The following is a 23,110-nucleotide window of genomic DNA, read 5'->3' on the forward strand; positions in this document are numbered from 1 at the left end:
AATTCCGTCGCATTCCGTCAAAATGCGCTAAAACGGAGCGTTTCAGACAGAGGGTGAATACAGGCATATTCAGGCCGACAGTATGAGGAAAATAAAGTTTTTTTTTAACATTACAGCATGTAAACATGTTCTACTAGAAACACAAAATACAAGTATGAACCTGAAAATGAGCACGATATGGGACCTTTAAGGCCAAATTTGTATTTGTTCAATATCTGCAAAACTAATTGCATTCCCATCATCCTCAGCGGGACTTTGTGTCTAATTAAAGCACACTAACAAGCTGGTGACCATGGCAATTCTGTGTTGCCACGGTGACCATGGCAAACATTATGTCTGTTAAATTGGCATGTTAGCATATTATTCCTTTTGAATTCACTTCTTTATCAATTTTCTTCTTCCTTACCTTTGTTTTGACAAAAAAAAGTTGAAAAATAGTCACAAGAAAAACTAAGAGGAAAAATCTCCTCTATCTAATCTGCCAAACCCCCGGCTGCTCCATTATACCGTAGCTCAGTTGCCAGCAGTAAAGCCTGTTTGCAGAAGACTGCTAAAATATAACACAGACAACCCAAGATGAATAAATGTACTGTTCTGTACCAGATTAAATTACATTGTCAAGACTCTCGTATCAGCTGAGCCATTTTTGTTTGTTTATTAGATTTTAAATGTCACATTAAAAAGATTTCATTTAGCCCCATTGACAATCTCACTTCGACAGGAGGAGTTACAAGCATCAACGAGCAACAGTGTAACCATAACAACGTCACAGGGCCGTGAATACCTGTTGTGTTTGCCGAGTGCAGCAGAGGGTGAATATTTACTCTACTAATTCTATTAGATACCACGCTGACAAATAACATTAAGAGGGTGAACTAAATCCCATCTGAGACTCGTCTTCATTCCAGGTTTGTGTGGTGTCGCTGTTATCTTGATGTTAAATGACACAAGGTAATAAAAAGCTTTATTGACATGCTAATAAAAAAGACAAACAGGGCCTTTTAAGCATAACCTTGCAAGTTGCCCTCTTATGACTCTGAACTCTCTCTCTCTCTCTCTCTCACACACACACACACACACACACACACACACACACACACACACACACACACACGTATCCATATTATTTCCATTTTATTTTGAAAGGCCTTCCATTAGAAATAAACTGCGATAACAACAATACATTTTATTTTGCATTATTGACACTTTAAAGTATTTATTGAAGCTCTAATCAGCTTTTATGGTGTTTATCTTCATAGTACAGGGTTTTTATTGCAGTCTTGTGAACAAATACAAAAAGGTACACAATGGCTGCGTTCACATTGCAAGCAAATATGGCCCAAATCAGATATTTGTTTTTCTCTCATGTGACACAGATCTGATTTTTTCAGAGTAGTGTGGACACAGAAATTTGATTTATTTCAATCAGATGTGGTCTTAAATCCGATACATATCCATCAAACAGTGTCGGAGCGGTCAATACGCTTATTGGTTTGCCATGATATTAAAGAAAATCTTCAATTCTAATCTTTCTAATGCTTGCTAAATGTATTCTCTGCATCAGTCTACTTCCTAGAAGTGTCACGGATATTAGCATTACCATTCAGCATCTCTGTAGCTATAGCCTATTAACAAGGTGATTTTTAGGATACATGCTTGACTGCAAAAACGAGAGAACTGTCGAGTGTTTTCGCTGGACTGGAAGTGCCAAACCAAGCTGTGGGATGGATTTATGGCTTCATTCGTTTGTGTTTGGACAGCAGAGAGCAACAGTGACAGACCGCGGGGTAGAAACTGATGAGGGTCTCGCAAAGACTGACCACAATTCTCCCCGTGTTAATAAAACACATAAATCAGGTGTGAGATTGAGAGGAAAACAATGAAGTAATGAATATTAACGAGGCAGTCTATGTATATAAAATGTGATATGTGTTCAGGTGATTTAAATTTGCTGAAATGATCTACTTGACACTTCATCTTCGGACATTGTTGCGTATGTATTCGGTCCCAGTGGAAATCACGTCTCCATGACGTGTACGTCCACGTCTCTCTCTCTCCGCGACTGAGTAAACAAAAGCTTTACATATTTCATCCTCATTGTCATGCAGCGAGAGCATACACCAATTTCACATACTGTACCAACCGCTATGTTTGTGGCCATAATGGATAATCGCCCGAGGACATACAGTCAAACCTTCTACACGGCAGCAGAGTAATTGTGTTCAGGGGCGAGGACGCTGCCGGTTCCTCTCTGCAGCCAGCGGGCGACCTTTTGACCCATCCTGGTTGTTTATCTGACCTGGGGAAACCTTGTCCAGCAGCATCGTCTTGCCTTATTCCCTCAGGCAGCGCAAAGTCTGTGAACAAAGACCTCCTCCATATATTCAAAGAATACATTAAAAGCATAAGCGAGGTAAAATAGAAGCATCCATCACCAACCTGATTAATTCAGTTAAAGTCATGCCTCCGCTCCTCTGTGAGAGGCCCTGGAGGAGCAATTATGTCATTTAGCGTAAACAGACATTTATCTCTCTTAGCATAATGGTCTATGGAAGGAGAGCATTAAAGGAGCAATAGCAGTAGTCGTCTACGGACATCCTTCAAGGCCGCAGTCCAAACAGTAGAAAGGTTCTGTGATATGTCCGTTATATTAATGCCCCTATTGTTGAGGATAAAATTAATGAAATGTTTCTGTTGCGTGAGTGCTCTGCTGCTGAGAGACATGAGACTTAATAAATTATTGAAACAATACACTACCTCACTATCAAGATGTTTTGCCTCTAAATTTATGGAAATAGCCTTCTCAGGTCTTATTATGCTTTTGTGCTTTCTCCCTCTCCTTTAGTGTGTTATATAGCTTTTTGTGCATGTAAAAGGTCTGCAAAATTACAAAGCCCAAAGTCCACGCCAAAGGAAAAACATTGCCTCTGAACTGCCTGAAAACACTTTGCTTGAAGTCCCGCCTTTTCTTCCGTAGCGTGATGATGTCACCAAGTAACACATACAGTATGCGTAACACCTGCCTAGCAGCTAGTTTGGTATACGCCCTCAAACAAAGCTAGTTAGAGCAGAGTCTGAAGAGTTTGGTTTGGCTGACCAATCACAACAGAGTGGGCCAGATGACCAATCAGAGCAGACTGGGCTTTTCTGGGGAGGCGGAGCTCAAACAGAGCGTTTCAGACAGAGGGTGAAAAGAGGTGTTGCAGCACAGTTGGTATGAGAAAAATAAAGCATTTTTTGAACTTAATGTTCATCTTAATGATTTACTTAATGTAAAAAAGCATGTAAACATGTTCTAGTAGAAACCCAAAATACAAGCATGCACCTGAAAATGAGAATGATATGTCCTCTTTAAGGCGGTAATGTACATTTCTTGTTATTATCACAGAGAGACACTTCTGCTTCACCAAAAACAAGAATTAGACTACAATTTAACACATTTGGAGCGCCACACCAGCATGTTTTCATCTGGTATATTTCAAATTGCCATCTAAAACTGCATCCCATTCACCCTCACAAGCTAAAAAAGGATGCATGTTGTAAATAAAGATTTTTTGTTCTTATTTCTCACTCCACAGTAAGTTTTACAACTATATTTCATATTAATACACCAATATAGCACAATATATCCTGATACAAAAGTGCCTCTGTCTGTGCTTTCCACATAAAAAGAATATACATCCTCAGTCTACTGAGCTTAACAACGATAAATAATGGGAGGATAAAGCCTTTAATGGGCCCACTAGAATTTATCAGATGCAGACAGTGGCCTTACTCAGCAATAAAATGACTACGTGATGTGCGGAGCCCGGAGACTGCGCCAGGTGATTTACACTATTCATGACTAATTGAATTAAAGTCTCAAAATTAGTCACCGATGTCATCTATAAGGTGATGGAAAGGCCTTTTATCTTTTATTTATTGAGGGTATATTCAATAAGCACTTCAGGTTCACCACAGTTTAGTGGCCTACTGTGTGCTACTGAGCAGATTAAACATTAAGCGCCTGTGGCTTCATATACCTTGCTTAAGGGTTACCTGACTGTAGTTGTAGTTACTGTTTAGCTTGTAATATATCCTGGGGGCCAAGGTTACTGAAAGTGAAATACAGTTAGAGCTTCTTAAATCCTAACTAGTGGTTTTGACACTCAAGAGGAGCCTGATGCACATGCATACAGTACGGCCATATACTTTACAAATTGGCACCATTTCATTTGAGTTTTCACTTTAAAACTCTGAATAAGTTTGCAAAGACTTTTGAGAAGATCACCACACTCACAAGCAACTGCTAAGGTGTAAGAAGGTCAAAATATCAGGAGAAGAAAGCTCAGCAGACTTCCCCTAATGCAAGTATTTAATGATAAAAGCTTTCGGTTAGACATTCAGCAGGGCCTTTGCTCTTTTCTCCACATCTAAGGTACTTTATAAACGTGCATGATGAGGGTCTGCTTTTTGAGAGACTACTGGTGATATTTTGACAAAAAACAGGTATTATATATACATTATTGGAAACTTGCTGGGCTCTATCTGATTAACAAAATATGAATAAATACATACTATTTTGTAATCAGCATATTTACATAAATGTGATCATTCAAAAAACAGAGGGAGTGCAATAGACCTGATATTTGATAAATGTTGAATACTTGAGTCTCTAAAAGTTTGAACAGTTCCCCATAAAAGTATGAATGATTCTTTTGTTGTGTTTCGATGCAATCATTTGAAATATTGTTTTTTGCTCTTCTGCAAAACTCTGAATGCCAATGCTCCTTTATGACTCTCTCTCTGTAACAATAGACTGTCGTATTAACACATAACAGATGCTTATCCGAAGCAGACCAGTGGTTCTCAACCTAGGGGTCGGGACCCCAAGGAGGATGCAAGATCATTTTTGCCAGATGGTTGTTGAGAAAACAATAAAATAACATGTTAAAAATATAATAACATATTTTAGACTGGGGAATGTTTTATACATTACATCGCCTGTACCAGTGATATCATTGGCCTCAGAATGTATTTTTTTGTATTGTTTGTTAGAGTTAAGGTGTGCTTCACATGAGTTTCTGACGGGGAGTTTCTGACGGGGAGTTTCCGACAGGTCAGGACGAGAGGGAAAGTCACGGAACGCATCAAAAATGTCCTGGAAATTGCCTGGAGCACATTGGACAACGCCTAGGTGCTAGCTGTTCAAACAAAATAAAACTGGAGGATCGCAAACACCAACCTTGTACCACATTGTTCCATTTATTGGCCCATGGGAAACACATCGCACAACATCAACAACAACAACGGCAACAACAACAGAAGCCTACACATGCTTTTAAATGGCCAGCAGTATTTAACAAGATTCACAGTGTTGGAAACATTCACCAGTGGAAAACACATTCACATCATTCTCAGTTAAATTGTCATTCTCATACATCAAGCAATTTCAACACAGAAAACAAGACTCACCAAGATGCAAAATAATCTTAACTCTGCACTCCGTGTATCAAATATCTTTCTTTTGTTTAAGGATGCTTTCTCAATTTTGAGGATTTTTTTTTACACATAAGAGGGAAATTAAAAATAGTAATTAAAGCCAACAAAGCCAACCAGGGGGCATGAATGGTTTCATGGTACGAGTCTTAGACGATGCACCAGACCCCCCCCCCCCATTTCTGTTTTTATATTTAATATATTGCTTAGCTCAGCCTAATTAGGAGGCACACTACATGTAAAACACCGTACACTCCGCTATAGCATCAGTCATTCATTAGCATGATAGTGTAGATGTATAAATATTTAATAAGAAAACATGCTTCAGCAGACACAAAATCCCAACACATACTGAAAGAAATATGTTCATATCATTTAATGAAGTTACAACATTACACCACCACATAATAAGCAATAAGCACTGCTACAAAATGAATCAAAAGTGCATGTTGAACTGACACAAGTCAAGTAGAGGACAAAGACATCAAAAAGGACACTTTGATAGTTAGGTAGATATTTCTCTTTTCATCTCAGCAATGTGTTACTACATAAGCTTATCTTTGACAGATATGTCAAAATATCCAAAGGAAAAAAAAGGTTGCAAAATGTACAGCATTCCTCGCCGGCGTAAACAGAACCAGAGCGTTGACAGAGCAACAGTATAAAGTATGTAGATAGCCCTCATCTGAGAATCGTGTCTCAGAGTTCAGAGTTTGGAGACATTTCAGAGTGAAATGTTCTTGTTAAACATTCAAGAGCAGAGGCGTAACGTGAACCAGAGATAAGAAGAAGGACATCTGATAGACATCCGGTATGTATTTACATTCATCAGTGGAGCCGTGGCTGGTGGGGCAAACCTGTTTCTATTAATACTGTGTGCACATGTGACACCATCATGTGATCTTATACCTGCCAGGTTGGTTCACCCCTTTTAATAATGATTACACTTAATGTTTGACTCTGTTTTTGCCTTTCATGGATATCAACTTTGAAAATGGCTTTTCAAGCAAAGCTTACTACAGTTTTATATTATTGAAGCGCTATACAAGGCGACTTTGCTCGGTGGCAGCTGAGTGAACTGCTCATGGTATGTCTACTAGCTGGGCCAGTCTGAGATTTCTTGATACCACAGAGACAAGAAAAGGGAAAAGATCTCAATCAGTTCTCTCTAGGAAGGACACCTGCTCACTGCAAAACTGTCACCAGAATAAAATTTACAGGAATTAGCAACACAATCTCATCCCAGCTTGTCACATACTAACGCTTTGTCAGACCCCTCGGCGCCACTTTTCGGTCGCAGTGAACACATGCTTCATGTTGTGAATTAAACAAAAACACTTGCTTATGTTCAGGCAACAAAACTACTTAGATAGATTTAGGAAAAAACAACATAGATGGTTGGGGTTTAAAATTACAACGTTTTTACAGTGAAAATGTGACTGGACGTTGTGAACACGGGACACGAATGATCAGCTGATTATAAAGACAAAGTGAAATGTAACATGCGGGACACAAACAGCGGTCTCCTGGATGAAAACCTTGTCTTTTTAGGAAACGGCCGTGACAAAGCGTCAGTATTTGACGCCCTGGGAATGAGAACGGGCTGGAATTAGATGCTTTTGTTGTTTTTTGGTTGATGTTACATATGTTACAGAGACGGTAAAATATTATTATGGCGTTTTTTCCAAAGGATCATAAAGTAATCACCTGAATACTACAGCGTTGAACTTAAACCTTTTAGAAAATGTTTAAAAAATGAGCACAAATGCAAAATATCAAATGGCCAAACACTTTCATCAGAAACGATCTCTTCTCTCGTCTTTATATCTCAAGACATCAAGTGACTCTTAAGCTCATGAGGCAATCAGTAAATCACTTCCATGCATTAGTGACTTGAGTGAGAGCGATACTACCAGCTGGCCTCATAAATCCTTTTTCAAATCATTATGTAATCCCTTCGATGCTGGTGCAGGACTATTGTGTGTAATTGCCTGCTGAAATGACCTGTTCTTTACACAAATGAACAACAATCAAGCACGTGAGCAAACCTTCACAGTCGAGGACAATCGGAGCTCGAGATTGATATGTATCTCCACAGAAAGCACTCCTTGTAAACATTGTGCCTTTACAGAGTCCATTAAAAAGGGGTAGACATGTATCTTGAATTCTATTTACAAAGATTGAATTGTTATTCTGCCATTTTCCTTTCCACTGTGGGGGTTGGGTGGGATGTAACCTGGAAAATTCAAAACCAAATGTAGGGCCAGTTAGCTTTAAGGGGATATTCCTTTGCGCAATTATTCTTTATTAACTAAAGAACAGGAAGCTTCAGAGACTCCTGGACGGCGAAACTGTGATAATTACATGACGCAAATTCAAGTGTAAGCTGATTGAGTCAATCGTAAACACTGCAGCTTGCGGCCAATTGTAATCATTGTTTTAAATGCATGGATTAAACCACAGATGTCTCCGTTGAAGAGCATATTAATTGCAGCACAAGATGAACATATGCTTGGAATAAAAGCTCACAATGCAGAGCCACAAGCTCAATTAAAATGAACACTCCTCGTGTTAGTGGGATAGCACGATGGCATTAATGAACCTGATTACTTTGATTACTGTTGAAGATTAGTGTTTTCTGCACATTCATGGCCTGGCAATGAGCTCCAGAATAATCATGAATAATGCCAAATGATTGATTTCTCTGCAACACACTCCTGCGCATTGTTTCCTTTCACATTGTTGTTTTCATTCATCAACCCAAGGTTAATCCTTTAAACTGACCGGCATCACAATCGATACAGGATAGACTCTACATCTGGTTCATCTTTCACATGGCTTTAGCAGATAACAAGTTTCCTCTAGGGTCATTATCACTGAGCTTGAATGTATTCTCACATCTGAGAGGCAAAAAAAAGGCAAGACCGGGCAAAGCAGAGTGTAGATAGGTCTAATCTTGTTGGTTGATGTGCTGAGAAGGCAGAAAGTGTCACATGACCTGCAGGTTACCATGACAGCAAATGTGTCCATCCTTGAGATGTCTTTGATCGAGATGCTGGACCTCCTCGAATACATTTACAGTGCTATACATGACAACGTAGCCGAACAAAAAGATCATATTTACATCACCGGAAAAGAAATGGATTGCCAACAGACTGCCTCAGTTAAATGATATTCATTCATTTGGCATCAAAGCAAATCACCTCATTGAAAAGTACCTTGATTTCATCTGAGACCTCTGATGAATCGCACTGTACACATTAAAAAGAAATGAACTCCATTTAGAGGTAGCACCGAGGCTACAAGGACACAATTTGGCAGATAATAAGAAAAACGATTCAATACGGAATGACACATTCAACATGTCCGAGGCTATCGCCACAGAATCAAAAGCAGGAATTTGTGTCGCTAAAAAACATGTTTAAACATGCAGCTACAGCCCCGGTGTATTAATATGACTATCTAACACTGTTGAAGCCGCCGCATGCTGGTAGCAGCTGCACAAGCAGTTTTTTAACTTGCAGTAGGCAGAATGTTTTTAGCATCGTTGGGCAACAAATTCCATAATAACCTTTCAGCATATTGTAATTCAAGTGTTCTGAGAGAAAACTAGACTTCTGCACCTCCTCATGGCTCTGTTTTCAGGCTTTAGAAAATGTAGACTGTGACGGGAGACTTTGACCAATCACAGGTCATTTCAGAGAGAGAGCATTCCTATTGGCTGTTCATTCAACAGAGCAGCTGTCAATCACTAACTCCAATCAAACGGTCAAACTAGGCAGCGCTGATCAAATATGAATTCATATTCTGTTACTGTAATGCCTATTTCTCGTTTTCAGAAGCATCTTGTACTGTACTATTTAGTCATAAACATTCTCATTTTACAGCTAAACAGTACACTACAAGATGTTTCTGAAAACATTTGAGGTGAGAAATAGGCATTACAGTAACAGAATATTGATTCATATTTGATCAGCGCTGCCTAGTTTGACCGTTCGATCGGAGTTCGCGAGTGATTGACAGCTGCTCACAGACGGCAGACTCCAGCTCGGCTCTGATTGGTTGTTTTACTCCGGTCTATGAAATCTTGCAGATGCCATTATAGGAGCACCGGAGGACACAGAGGCACATGATTTTATTCAGACCTGTCTCTTGCATTACTGTCAGGACATAGTGACCGTTTTATAAAAATAACTCTTTCAAATCATATTCCCTCCAATTCTACCCACTGCAGCTTTAAGTGTGCCAAAAAAGCTTTTTGATAATTTAAATGTCCTGGTGCATGCAATTTGGACAGTTTAGACATGGCCGTGTATCCAAAGAGCACCCCTCTCTCTACTTATATTAATGTAACTGGTCAAAAGGCTGCACAAATTATGTTATTTTTTCCTCTCCATAAAGTTTTGGCTTGTGAAATTAGGTACATTACACATTGTGCACTTACAAAACAAGAATACTTTTAATCTGATGAAATACGCAGGGAGTGCTCAATGGCACCTTGTAACTACAGCATCAGGCCACCCTGTCATCCATCATCTCATAATATCGAACAACACAAATCTACAGCGCTTTCCCTCACACACTTCGTTCATAAGAGCAGCCTTGAAGCTATTTCTGAAAAGAAGATTGCTGAGAAAATAATTAAACAACATACCAGTGCATTCATATTCAGGAGGGAAAGTGGCAGCAAACGAAATGCTTCACATTTCATAGTCCTGGCTGCTCGCCGAGGAATGCAACATACGGTATATTATAAACCGGCAGGTAGCATCATCAGCATTCAGCGCAGAAACAACTAACTTCATATCAATAAAGACACTAATAAATAACCTTACAATCAATATTTGGCTCCAGTTTAGGACTTGCATTCTTTTTCTGAATGGCCACCGTGGTTACATTTCATGTAAGATATGGCAACGGTATTTACAACTTAATATAAGCACATTTACAGTTTCTTTCTTAATTTACAGACATTCACAAAAAGAAAAAACACACTTGTCCTTTAGCTGGTTTATGGCTTCAAGTTGTTGAAAGCAATGACTCAGTTCAGAAACTAAAAAAGAGCATGAGATAAATCCCTTCCATGGAAGTCACTTAGGAGTCACCCATATTCAGTTCTTGGGCCTGGGAGATGATACCAAAACTGAGAACTGGCAATGAAGGAGTTCCCAGCTCCCACGCTGCAGCCAAATGCAGGAAGTGACACGGTCATGCAACCACATGCTGGTCAGGTGACTTTAACTGGAATTTGTTTTAAGCAAAACAAATGCACCCAGAGCAGACTTGGCTGATTCTCATTAAGATTGCAACTGAGATCTCTCTTGTCTCCCGTTGCACAATATCCCTCTGTGGAGGACGTGGGGGAACATTTTTGTCCCCGTGTTTTTCGCAACACATCCATGACAATAGTGTATCCATTTTCACATCCGTCTCTGTCCCGGCTTCCTGTCAGAGGTCGACTTAGCCACATTGTGAATTAGGATTCTTGATGCTCTCTTGCTTCTTCTGGTTCAGGGCATCCAACGCCGTCTGGGTCTCCTTCTGTTCGTCTAAAGAGCAGTTGGACACGGCGTTAGCCATGATGCAGACCTTGCGGAGGAGGATCTCCCTGAAGAGCAGATAGACCCACGGGTCCAGGATCTGGTTGAGGGAGGCCAAGCGGATCGCAGTCAGAAAAAAGTTGCAGTCTAACTGGACGTCCCGGCTAGAGGTGTGATTGGAGGTCAACAATGTTGAGTTGCAGTCGTGGGAGGACACCTGGTTGGAGATCATCCTCAGCATCAGCACCTGAGGATGGCGGGAGGCACAAGCTGTTAGTACCATTTAGGACTGGCCGGGCAAATATCATGATATTTTTGACCAAATACCTCGATATCAATATTGCGACAATATTCTAGGGTTGACCATTGGTGCTTTTACAAAATTTCACACAATGAGATTTTTGATAAATAATCGGTAATGTGTATATAATGACTAAGTGACTGATATTTTAAAATGTAATATGGATATCATGTGAATAATACACATATGATATTGTATAAATAGTACAGTGCCCCATGAATCATATATATACTGTACATACATATACTGTATATACAGTACATATATACACATATACTGTACATACACTCTCTCTCCACCTCCCTACGCTAGTATTTTGAATGTAATTAATTTTCCAAAAAGAGACAAAACGCACAATAAACAAAGTTAAAAAATTAATTGTACTGATGAATTTTTACTGAATTTTCTATAGATATTGCGATAATATCGTTATTGTGAATTCTTTTGGCCGTGTAGTGAAAATCTGATATAGTGACAGCCCTAGTACCAATAGAGGATAATGAGGATAAATTATGTTCATTAGTGAAAATGTACCACTGAGAAAGCCTTTTGAGAGGTGGATGTTGTATTAAATGCACACTGGCTGAGAAATAACAGGTCTAATATTTAATGTCACTAATCTTAAGACAATCCTGAGCAGATACTGTATCAAACATCTGGGAGAAAAGCACTCCTACTCCCTGTAGGTACTCGCTCTCTGCCATCAGTGCGACCACAGTGCTGTGGCTTCTATTAATATCCTTTGTGGGACTATTGAAAATGTGCCTGACAATGCATGATCTCATAGCACACTGAGCAGACCCCCCAAACAGGACCCGGCTAAGTGGATTGCTCCTTAATGGAAAGTGGCAGCCGGCATTTCAAAGGAATCATACATGACAGTATTTATGGTAAGTAGTAACATGCAAGTATGGTTTGTGTTTGAGAGAAGAGAATTAGAGTAAAAGAAGTTGACTTGAATGAGTGAGTGATTGAGGGGGAAACAGAAAATGTGAGCAGCATCTTGCTTTCTTGTTGCCAACGGGAGATGAAGCATCTCCAGAGATCTGCAGCTGTTTGTGACAGTAAAAACCCAATTTAACTGTGAATTATGACACTGGGCCACTTTAACATATTATATCACCCGCTATAAGATAAAAAAGAATCAAACATTAGAAAATATATGCTTGAAAGTAAAAAAGAATCAAGCATTATTAGAAAATATATAAAGTATATCCTCTGTAACATATTAGTTCACCCACTGTAAGATAAAAAAAAATAATCAAGCATTATTAGAAAATATATGCTTGAAAGTAAAACATAATCAAGCATTATTAGTAAAAAATTAAAAAATTAAAAATAAAGTAAAAAATAATCAAACATTAGTAAAAAATTAAAAAAAGTAATAAGAAAGTAAAAAATAATCAAGCATTAGTAAAAAATTTTAAAAAGTAAAAAATGATCAAGCATTATTAGAAAATATATGCTTGAAAGTAAAAAATAATCAAGCATCATCAGTAAAAAATTTAAAAAAAGTAAAAAGTAAAAAATAATCAAGCGTTATTAGAAAAATATATAAAGTATATATCCTCTGTTCCAATCTGTGCCATATTAACTATTGATTGCATTGTGTATATAAATGTATATAGGCTGCAGTTGCCTATAGAAACACACCAGCAGAGGAGACCAGAAGCTGTTTGTGACAGTAAAAACCCAATTAAAACTGAATTATGACACTGGGCCACTTTATCATATTAGTTCAACCCCCTATAGGATAAAATATTGAAGCATTATTAGAGAATATATATCCTCTGTTCCATTCTGTGTAACTATTGATTGCATGCTGTATATAGAAATGTATAAAGGCTGCAGTCGCCTTTATAGAAACATACCAGCAGAGGAGACCAGCATATAAGGAGGACGCACATAATGCCTAACAGCTGAATGACAGTCTCCGTGGTGAGCCGTTCCCACTGCTTTGAAGACTGAGACGTGCCAGACTTTGTTTTGCACCGGATAACCAAGCCTCGGATCGTCAACACGTTGCAGGAAAGTGTAACAAGCAGAGAGAAAATCCCAAGAACAGCGAAAGTGATGGCAAAAAACACACTGCCTTTGGCAGCCTTGTAGCCAGTGCTGATAAAGCACCATGTGCCCGGCCACTGGCGCGTATATTCACCCACACCTGCGACGGGCAGCAGCGCAAAGAGCAACACCAGACACCAAATGGCAGCCAAAGTCTGCTTGGTCACACTCGTCTTCATGTGATTGGAGTACCAGTGTGGGTTCGTTATCGCCATGGCTCTCTCTATTGCCATTGCGCTGGCCAAGAAGAGAGAGCACAATCCAAAAGTTGTCATGCAAACACCGAAAAAAGCGCACAATCTGCCGGATGAGTCGATGAGCTCCCATTTCATATCAGCCTGGTACACTGAAATCACTATGGGACTCGTTAAAAGCTGTCCAAACAGGTCCGTTAACGCCAGAGATCCGATGCAAAGCAAGAAGGACTTTTTCCTTTTATTCTCCTTCTTTTTGTAACTGATATACACCAGAATGAGAGCTAAGGAGTTGCCCACCATGCCGGTGATCATCATGGCGATGGAGAAACAGACCGATACGGATCCACAGCTGGAGTTCTTCTGTGTGGTGTTATTGCCTTCGCGCAATTTGGAAAAATTGAAGTTCAGCATGTCTCCAGATGTGGTTTGTAAGCTCTCCAGAGAATCACAGCCGTCCATATGTGTCATCCTTTATGGAAAGGTAAGTCTATGTGCAGCAGATGACCCATGTGTGTGAAAAGCATCCTCCTCTTGTTGCGCTCCACAAACTGAATGTGGTGCGTAAAAGCGCGTCTGGTCCCTTTTACGCGCTGGAGGCGGGACTGAAAAGACGCACTGAAGGAAGCAAATAAGAGGAGATTTTGAATATATTTACATCTGCTATATGGGGATTTCAGTTCATTGAGTTTCTATTCATAAGTGGGTCTGGAGATTACGGCACTTAAAATGGGCATAATAAGAAGAAACAATGAATACAAAGACAAAATGGGAAGAAGAGTTGGGAACACAAATAACTGATGAAGAATGGAAACAGATGTCGAGTGAAATACATAAAACAACCAGTTCCTTGTTCTGGAGAGAATTCGCTTGGAAGATAAATATAAAAGAAAACCAAGCGCCCAGTGCTGGAGAAACTGTGGTGAAAGTAATGCAAATCATTTACACATTGTTTACACATGTAGTGTATTAAATCTGTTTTGGTTAGAAATATTTAAGTTCATAGAAGACATTTTCAGAAAACCTCTGTATTTAAAAGCAGAGCATATCATACTCGGGAAACCTCCAATTGTTCTCGGTAAAGATGAACGTTACTTATTTAGAATACTCAGAATCACAGCACTGAAGCAAATAACAAAAGGGTGGAAAAAACTAAACCCCCAGATTTTATAAAAAGGAAAAGTGTAATTCAAGAAGTAACATTTATGGAAAAGGGAACTCACAAAATAAGGAATATGGAGGATGTTTTTGAGAAGAGATGGAGTCTTATAGAAGGAAAAATATAGTTACATGGGTTAACACGCATGCACATATACATTATGCTTGGAGGTGACCTCACGTTAAGGAGGATGCATGTGTGTGCCCATGTAAATCATATTACTATATATTTGCGCTCCCCCCCTCCCCCTTTTTTTTATTTTCTATTAACTTATTTGTTGATTTCATTTAATATGACTCGTATTTTTGTATGATTATTGATTTGTTTTTCTTTTAACTCTACTCTTTCTATTTGTCATTATTATTATTTCTCTTCTGGGTTTTGCTTTGGTTTTGAATGTTGAGGTTGTTTTCTCTCTAGTGTACTTTATGGGTTTGTCTGTAAGCTCATCTACTTAAAAGTTGGTTTATAGACTGTTGTAATTACAAACAGTGGATTGCATATATGAAAACAGCCTTGAAAAAAGTATATAAAGAAAGAAAAGACTAAAAAAATGAACAGATTATGGCTGTAGAGTGATATTAAACCAAGAATACATTCAAATTGATAAAAAAAACACAAAAAAAACACATGCCATATCACTGGAAAGCCTAGGATGTCCTCTTTCCAATACATTAGGGGTTGATAGAGTAGGTCAAAAGAGTAAAAGGATATGCATGTGGAAAGAAATGTCCACTATAGAGGACACATGTCAATGGGCTGGGTCTCAGGAGGAAATGGTGACTTCAGTTCATTAAATAATTTCTATTCATAAGTAGATCTGGAGATTATGGCAATTAAAATGGGCATAACACTGTCACAGACACAACTGTTTCCGACCCACAGGAGTCAATATCCTAGAGATATCGTCTGGTGAGATAAGGGAACAAACAAACCTGCTGTTCGCCTCTTGAACTTAAGGCTAAAAAAAAACACTGAAACATTGTCCTTGTGCATCTGAAAGCAGAGCTGAGGTTTACTGATTAGATTAAAAAAAGGGATTAAATCATTCGACTATACCTCCGGCTATTTATGGGAAATTAATGCAGGCCATGCATCATTTCTCATACGCATATCTGCACCACTTAATGAGACCCACAATCAACAACCTATGTAAATGTGTCCAAAACTGTGCAGCAAAACAATTAATTTGACAAAGTTTGAATGGCATGTTGTGTCACACCCTGAAAGGAACAGGTGTTGTGTGATGGACAATAGTTTTATATTAATTTATGTGACTTTTGGCTTGATGAATTTCCCACTATATTAAGCACACCAATGTATTCATCCCTGAGGTTCCTCTGTTAAACTCATACCAGGAGTAGCAGCAGCAGCAAGTGCCATCTGTTGACCACAAAGAGAACAACAACACCAAAGTGTGGAGCCCATTGTTCACTATTCAACTACACAGTAATAATTGGGGCTTTCATAATTAGATTTAGGGCAAAATTAGCTATTTATATGAGCTACTAAACCTTTAGTCTAACACCAAAAGTAGCTACAAAACAGAGTTTATATTACTGTAACGTGATTTTTTTACCTCATACACCTTCAGTGCACTGCTGTGTTAACCTTTGCTGGTATCAGAACTGTTACCATACTTGCTTTAAATCACTATACTTAACATAACAGCTAAATATAGTGATAGAGGTGTTATGTTGAAGTCTGTTACCCCGTTGAATAGTGTTTCCCTCCTGTTAAAGTGATAGCGAACCCCCTCGGTAGTTAAGGGTTGGTTTAGGTTTAGATAGGGGAAAAAACCATAGATGTATAATTTTTTTAAACACCTTTTGTTCTATGGAGGACATACATATCGATGGGAAACAGTAGTCAACACAACACCGGGATAAATTACACACATGAGCTATTTTACTTCCCAGCCTTACCTTGGCTAAATCAAAACGCAGAAGGAAGTAACAAGAAACAATGTCGACAGGAGTTTATTTACACGTGTACATTTGAGTTGTTCCACCAATAAAAAGGACTGTATTGCCACATTCTACCATGAATCGGGACATAATGTATGGTTTTATTATTCTGGGGTGTACTAATCTGGGGCACGAATATCAGTAATTTCTTGAATTCATTTAGTTTCCCAAGTGACAAATGAAGAGGAGTAACTGAGTGGTAAAACAGGTGACAATTGTGTCAAGAATAAAAAAAAAAACAACACTAAACACCTCAACCAAAGAATGTTGAATTTACTGCCATTTAGTTAATACAAGCAATATCAAAAAAGTAAAATACTTACCTTGAAAACACAAAATATATATTTATCAAGAAAATAAAAAGGGGCCAAAATTCATTGCTACGTCTGTTATTTCTTAATTGGTGCTCAAGTACTTCAACTTCATGTTGAAGAATGTATTTATTTAAAAAAATAAAGTAATATAATCTCAGATGTTTTCCTAGGGCCAAAAAAAATAATTAAAAATGTTTACTTGAATGTCTCCACAGATGAGTAGAATAAAATGTACTGCCATGAAGATATGGGTTTTAAAATGCCTCTTCAAAGTATATTTGATTTTCTTATGGGACCAAACATTTATGTTTATTGGACACCTGTAGTTACAGACACTTGTCACAGATTGGGGTGTATGTGGTTTTAAAAAGGGAGCTTGAAATGATGGGTAACGGCAGAGAGAAGAAGAAGTCATGTTGCCGCTGTCTTTTTTTTTAGGGAAATAAGACTTTGCTATGAAAAAGGACAGCATACTGAAATGATGTGGTTGTTTTCCTTGCAACCCAACATGCACTTTCCTACTAAGGTTCCTTTGTCTTGTTTTAAAGGCTGTAATAAAGTTATTCCTTTTTTGGACTGGAGCCAGAATGGGAGGATCCAGAGGACTGTCCGCGGCACCTGAAATCACACAAACACCATGGGAAGAAATACAAGGTCAGCGGGCTCAGCTATTAACATTCACTTATGCATACTTGAAACAAGTACAAGGTCCAAGAATATTTAAAAAAACAACAAAAAAAACAATATAACAAGGCAAAATGTGCACATATTTCTGTAAATCTGATTTCCCATAAGCGAGGCGACAGATGGCTAATAATAATCAGTGCCAGTGTGGTATTCCACAGAAACCCAAACCTTTCGGACGAACGTGATCTAGAACGCCTCCGCTTTCTCTCTCCAGATGAGGACCTGGAGCGACTGCGCTTCTGTCCCCTCTCAGGTGAGGAGGAGGGTGAGCGGGACCTCTTCCGGGGAGAGGAGCCCTTTCCAGAACTGGATCTTTTGGGGGGGGAATAAACCAAGCACCGAGGTCAGTAAGGTCAAGACAGAGTCTCATCAGCGTGGGTATTTATCAAGCTTCTCTGATTAACTATATTTAATGGTACTGAGAACATGTTTAGCTTCCTCTGATTATATTGAAAGCCAGCACCGATCCCGAGAGACGCTTGATGAAGACCCAAGTTGTCTATTCAGACTTTTGCTCCTCGATAGCACTAAAACTCATTTCCGGTTCGTCAAACCTTGTACTTTTTGCACTCCCTAATTGAAACTTGAAATAACCCTACATCAAATGATTCAAAACCGTCGGGCAGTTTATGAATTTTCCTAAGACCAAAATTACAATCTGCAGATTGAGAAAGAGGACTGTAGTGGAGTAAGCACTATCCAGTCTTTGTTCAAACTTAAAGCTAGGGAATAGGACTGTTGTGGAGCTTTCAGCCCCATACATACACTCTCTAAAGGAGAGAGTGCATGTCACCTCATTCACCTGGAGTGGGACCTCGAGCGAGATCCAGACCTGGAACTGGATGAGCTTCTCGAGCGGGACCTGAAAGACAAAAAACAGAACCTTTCCAATATTTTCTGAACAAGAGAAACAGCTCGATGGTTCACACAGCAATGCACAGACAGATTTAACAGCGCTTAAATCAGGGTTAGCATAGTAAACTAAAAACTAAAATAAGCTGTGAAAAATAGTTTTTGGTAAACTGAAACTAAATAAAAACTAAATGAAGAAAAACTAAAACTATATTTCCTGGTTAAAAACTAATAAAAACGAACAAAAATTCATTTCAGTTTTTTAAAGCTATATGACTAACAAAAAAAAAAAGACGGCATGAATTTCTGCCAACTCTTTTGACATTGAACCACAGAAATTGAATGACATTCCAAACAGCGCTATGCCGCAATTGCTTCACATCGGACCCTGAAGTAGCGCCAAGACTAAACATTTTACGTTATGGCCATTCCTACTCAGTTCTCCAACCATGTAGTATTTATGTATATAGCTACATACTTCTGAGACATCATACCTGGCCGTAACAAAAACAAACTAAAAGTTCTGTAAAACGAAAAACTAAGAATATAAAAGCATTTCTGAAAAACTGAAAGTAAAACTAAATTGAAAAGTCAAAACTATAATAAAATAAAAAACTAATTGAAAATTAAAAACTATTATAACCTTGATTTAAATATTGAGTATTTGAGTGAAACTATTCTTGCCTTACTATAACATAACTGATGAGTAAGTATTCTAACTAACAAAATATGCTTATGGGGGTTTGGAGAAATAACCCAGAAAATAGAAGAACAACTAAAACCTGTAGAGGTAACAAACAGAGAACCAGTGTGCATTTCAAGACTACAATATGAACAATGCATTCTTTCCATCTAGGCGTTTCAAATCAAAAACATAAAAAGATATTATCCAGAAAAAGATATTCAGCCTGCACATCAAGTTTCTAAAACCACAGAAGGGGAGGGGTTGAGAAAACAGAAAACAACAAATCAGCAGAACAGGACATGTAATTGATGTTGATCAGTAAATCAGAAGGAAGATTGAGCTGATACTGACATTTTGCCCGGAGTTACCCTTGACCTGTACCCTTTTACCTGGACCTCGACCGTGAACTGGAGCTGGAGGAGCGCGAGGACGAGCGGGAACGGGACGAACCCGAAGGGCTGCCCTTTTTCTCAGCTGGCTTCCCCTCCTCATCACTGGCGTCCAGGTCGTACTTTGACAGGTCTCCATCGTCATCTTCTTCATCATCCTGGAGAGGAAGTGTTTAATATGACATTGTTATTGGCTACTATTGTAATATTTGTTCTTTTGAATTTCAAGCTCCAGCCACTTACATCCAACTTGTATTTGGAAAGGTCACCATCTTCTTCTTCTTCATCTTCTTCCTCCTCCTCGTCAGGTGCAGCTGCAGCTACTACTTTTGCTACTTCTTTCTTTTCAGGTTCTTTTGCGGAAGGTGTGCTGTCTCTCCTTCCACGAAACTTTTTCTTTTTCCTACCAAACTGGGACATTAAAAACATAACCTCGTCAGTAAAATGACCTCCGACAACGCAAATTTAGTTAAACAGTTTCAGGACACATCAAGTTCTCCCTGCCAAACATTTTTAACAATTAATAGATTAGTTGTCAACTATTAAATTGATCAACTACTATTTTGATAATTGATTTTGAAGAAAAAAAGTAAAACTTCTCCGATTCCAGCTTCTTAAATGTGAATATTTTCTGGTTTCTTTACTCCTCTATGACAGTAAATTGAATATCTTTGAGTTGTGGACAAAACAAGACATCTGAAGACGTCATCTTGGGCTTTGGGAAACACTGATTGACATTTTTCACCAAGTTCTGACATTTTATAGACCAAACAACTTATCGATTAATCGAGAAAATAACAGACAGATTAATCGACAATGAAAATAATCGTTAGTTGCAACCCTACTTACATGCAACTTAAAGTATGACAGCTGAAATGTTTCAATTATCAAACATTACAGTTTCAGGTACGACTCACTTCATCATATTCGCCATCAGATTCCTCCCGTTCAATGTATTCCACGTTCTCTCTTTCATTGAAACCTCCACCATACCCTGAAAGCAAAGAGGAAAAAAGGCAATCAATAACTGGTTTTCAAAAGCACACAAAAAACTGGCCAACTATATATATTTGTTGAGATACCTGTCCTCTCTTCAAGCTTGGCATACTTTGGGGTGTTACACATGTTGCACTCTGACCGCCTAGCCCAATTGACATTGCCGCATCTGTATGAGGACAGGAGGGAAGGGAAATACAAATCGGTGAAAATCTCAACACATTTAAAAAATGAATAAAGTTTCAGCTTTCAAAAATGCACAATTGTGTTATGTATTTCACTCATTAGGAAAATGTCTTATCTGCTCCAGTGTCTGGTTAAACAAGCATTTTGGTAGTCCCTTATAGGGATGTCACGAGAACCGATACTTCAGTACCAAAATTCTAAAAATGTGACGGTACTCTTTTTCTTCGGTACCGAACGATGCCTGTAATGGTCATTTGATACTGGAGCGGAGGTACTGGGGATGCGATTCTTCCGGATCTAATGGCAGTATACGATTACAAGTGTTCTCATCTGCCGTGAAATGAAAGAAGAAGAAGAACGCCGTAAGAGTGAGGAAAAAAACAACAACGCGAGACGTGAAAGATGGGAAGCTGCTCCAGCGCTACCTCCGCATCAACTCGTTGAGAAAACAAATAGCATGAGTCGGGTATGGAAGTACTTTGGGTTCGGGGCGGATTTACAAGGAGTAATAATAGATTCGCAAAAAGCAGTATGCGGTGCAGTAACGGTGCCGTAGTACTTTTCTTTCCAAAGGAGGAAATACTTCTAATTTAGCAAAGCACCTCAAAGACGAGACATCCAGACAATATTGTTTGTTTTAAATACTTGAAGGCTACATGCCACTGTTCTGTTTTGCAATGTTAATAGTTGTTTATTTTTATTTATGCCTGTTTTTGTAATGTTCAAATGTTTTAATAAAAGGAGTGCGTGTTGAATTACATGGGATTTATTGGGGTTTTTTATACCGTGGTATCGAGAATCGTGTAAATTCACTGGTATTGGTATCTGACTACTAGATTTCTGGTACCGTGACATCCCTAGTCCCTTTTATAATTTACAATAAAACACGTACGTTTTGCATTGCCAATCATTTGCACTGAAGAGGCCTCGACTCTTTTCAGCCAGAGTTTTCCCAATCTCTGTTCCTCCAGCTTTCATCATCTTTGCCTCTGTGGTTTTCTCTGTGGATGCAAAAAAGCATTTTTTTTGTATTTAATAGTTCAACAGCTTTTTTTGTATGGATACATTGAGCTTTCTGCAAGATATATTAATTTGCACCAAAAAGAAAAACTCACCCCTACCACATCTGTTACAACTGGTTCTTCTAGCAAAGTTCACGTTTCCACACCTGCAACAGGATAATACAGTAAATACACAGCAGAAACAGATAAGGATTGAGCTTGTTACTTCCTCATTCAGGCATAAGCTGAGTGTGCTACAAGCAGGATGAGTTAGTGTAGGTTTATTCATGTTGCATGTGCCACACATGAAAGCTGGCAGTCTTTCCATGAGCCTGTGTGTTAAGGCCTGTGCACAGGGTGACATCTGCAGCTGGCTTGTCTGTCACTTAAGACGTTTTTAGTGCAACTCAAGTGCAACATGATACTTCTGCACCTAAGTTGGACTCCTACACTCGTGACAACTTGGCTCCTGCAACACTGTAAACACCACCACCACCACCCATGATTGTAGACTCTCACCCAGCCAACACACAGAAAGCTAACTGAGCTAGCTTTCTTATCTTTTACAAGTCTGCGCACACTGACAACTTCTATTAAGACACCTAAATCACAACTATATCCTCACCCCTTAAATGCACAACTTATATGACGTGTTATGTTGCATTTAGAGCAGGTAATGAGGTATAAATGAAAGTGAAAGTGAACTAGTTTACTCAGCTAGTCAGCGTTAGCTTTGAATGCTAACAGGCCTGAAGCTAACTGACATGCTAACGCGACTTTAAGCATTAAAATAGCTGCTTTATTTAAACCAGCTTTTATAAATGTGGATTTATTCTATCACTTACTTTTTATCAGGGCAAATCCAGTCCCCGTCGCTGACTCGGAAACTCTTCCCCGACATGGTAGTGCCTGTTTAACACCGAGTGGCTCGCTGGCTGCTGGGTGTGCTCTGCTCAGTGTGTTCATGCAGCTACCAGCTAGCTGAGCTCCTCCTCACAGTCTCTACCGATGATGCCTTCAGGTGCATTCCGGTAGCGCTGTAAACTCGCCATTCTCTGGCTCGGAATTTGGAGACACGTATTTGGGATTGCGATTCCGTACACGGTGAAAGCCTATTATTTTTGTACATACACTACCTTTAACTGATAAAGATCACACTACGGGCATTCTTTACATTTATATACAAAAATAACTTTACTACAAGTTCTTTATGAAACTATTAGGCTTTTCTTTACACGGAAGTACAATATTTCAGAAAACATGCGAATGCAACATTTATATGGAAGTTTTTATTGGA

The 23,110-nt window shown here is 38.8% G+C and overlaps 2 protein-coding genes across 3 annotated transcripts; both read right to left on the reverse strand.

Annotated features, from left to right (window-relative positions):
* Window positions 1–9,343: 9,343 nt before the first annotated feature.
* Window positions 9,344–14,870, reverse strand: ptger3 (prostaglandin E receptor 3 (subtype EP3)). Its single transcript, XM_074635149.1, has 2 exons — window positions 13,191–14,870; window positions 9,344–11,265 (listed from the first exon to the last, which is right to left on the reverse strand). Exons 1-2 carry the CDS (start codon window positions 14,046–14,048, stop codon window positions 10,939–10,941), a joined length of 1,185 nt encoding a protein of 394 aa, XP_074491250.1. The 5' UTR covers window positions 14,049–14,870; the 3' UTR covers window positions 9,344–10,938.
* A 1,829-nt stretch (window positions 14,871–16,699) lies between these two features.
* zranb2 (zinc finger, RAN-binding domain containing 2) lies at window positions 16,700–22,817 on the reverse strand. 2 transcript variants are annotated; one of them, XM_074635152.1, is made up of 10 exons: window positions 22,659–22,817; window positions 21,934–21,980; window positions 21,705–21,813; window positions 20,713–20,795; window positions 20,548–20,624; window positions 19,874–20,041; window positions 19,631–19,788; window positions 18,507–18,566; window positions 17,873–18,016; window positions 16,700–17,635 (listed from the first exon to the last, which is right to left on the reverse strand). In XM_074635152.1, exons 1-10 carry the CDS (start codon window positions 22,712–22,714, stop codon window positions 17,578–17,580), a joined length of 960 nt encoding a protein of 319 aa, XP_074491253.1. In that variant the 5' UTR covers window positions 22,715–22,817; the 3' UTR covers window positions 16,700–17,577. The 2 variants fall into 2 exon arrangements, with proteins under 2 accessions (XP_074491253.1, XP_074491252.1); XM_074635151.1 differs by having other exon boundaries at window positions 21,928–21,980.
* Window positions 22,818–23,110: the final 293 nt, after the last annotated feature.

Source organism: Sebastes fasciatus, chromosome 5 (assembly GCF_043250625.1).
Source record: "Sebastes fasciatus isolate fSebFas1 chromosome 5, fSebFas1.pri, whole genome shotgun sequence".
NCBI classification, from domain to species: domain Eukaryota; kingdom Metazoa; phylum Chordata; class Actinopteri; order Perciformes; family Sebastidae; genus Sebastes; species Sebastes fasciatus.

What these genes read in the sequence shown, in the direction of transcription:
- ptger3 (XM_074635149.1), bottom strand. Translation starts at nt 14,048, where the DNA reads ATGACACATATGGACGGCTGTGATTCTCTGGAGAGCTTACAAACCACA. An exon ending in TATGCTGGTCTCCTCTGCTG is followed by an intron (nt 11,266 to 13,190) that starts GTATGTTTCTAT and finishes CGCCATCCTCAG; the next exon opens with GTGCTGATGCTGAGGATGAT.
- zranb2 (XM_074635151.1), bottom strand. Translation starts at nt 22,714, where the DNA reads ATGTCGGGGAAGAGTTTCCGAGTCAGCGACGGGGACTGGATTTGCCCT. An exon ending in CAAGCTTGAAGAGAGGACAG is followed by an intron (nt 20,625 to 20,712) that starts GTATCTCAACAA and finishes CTTTGCTTTCAG; the next exon opens with GGTATGGTGGAGGTTTCAAT. An exon ending in AGATCACGTTCGTCCGAAAG is followed by an intron (nt 17,636 to 17,872) that starts GTTTGGGTTTCT and finishes GTGTGATTTCAG; the next exon opens with GTGCCGCGGACAGTCCTCTG.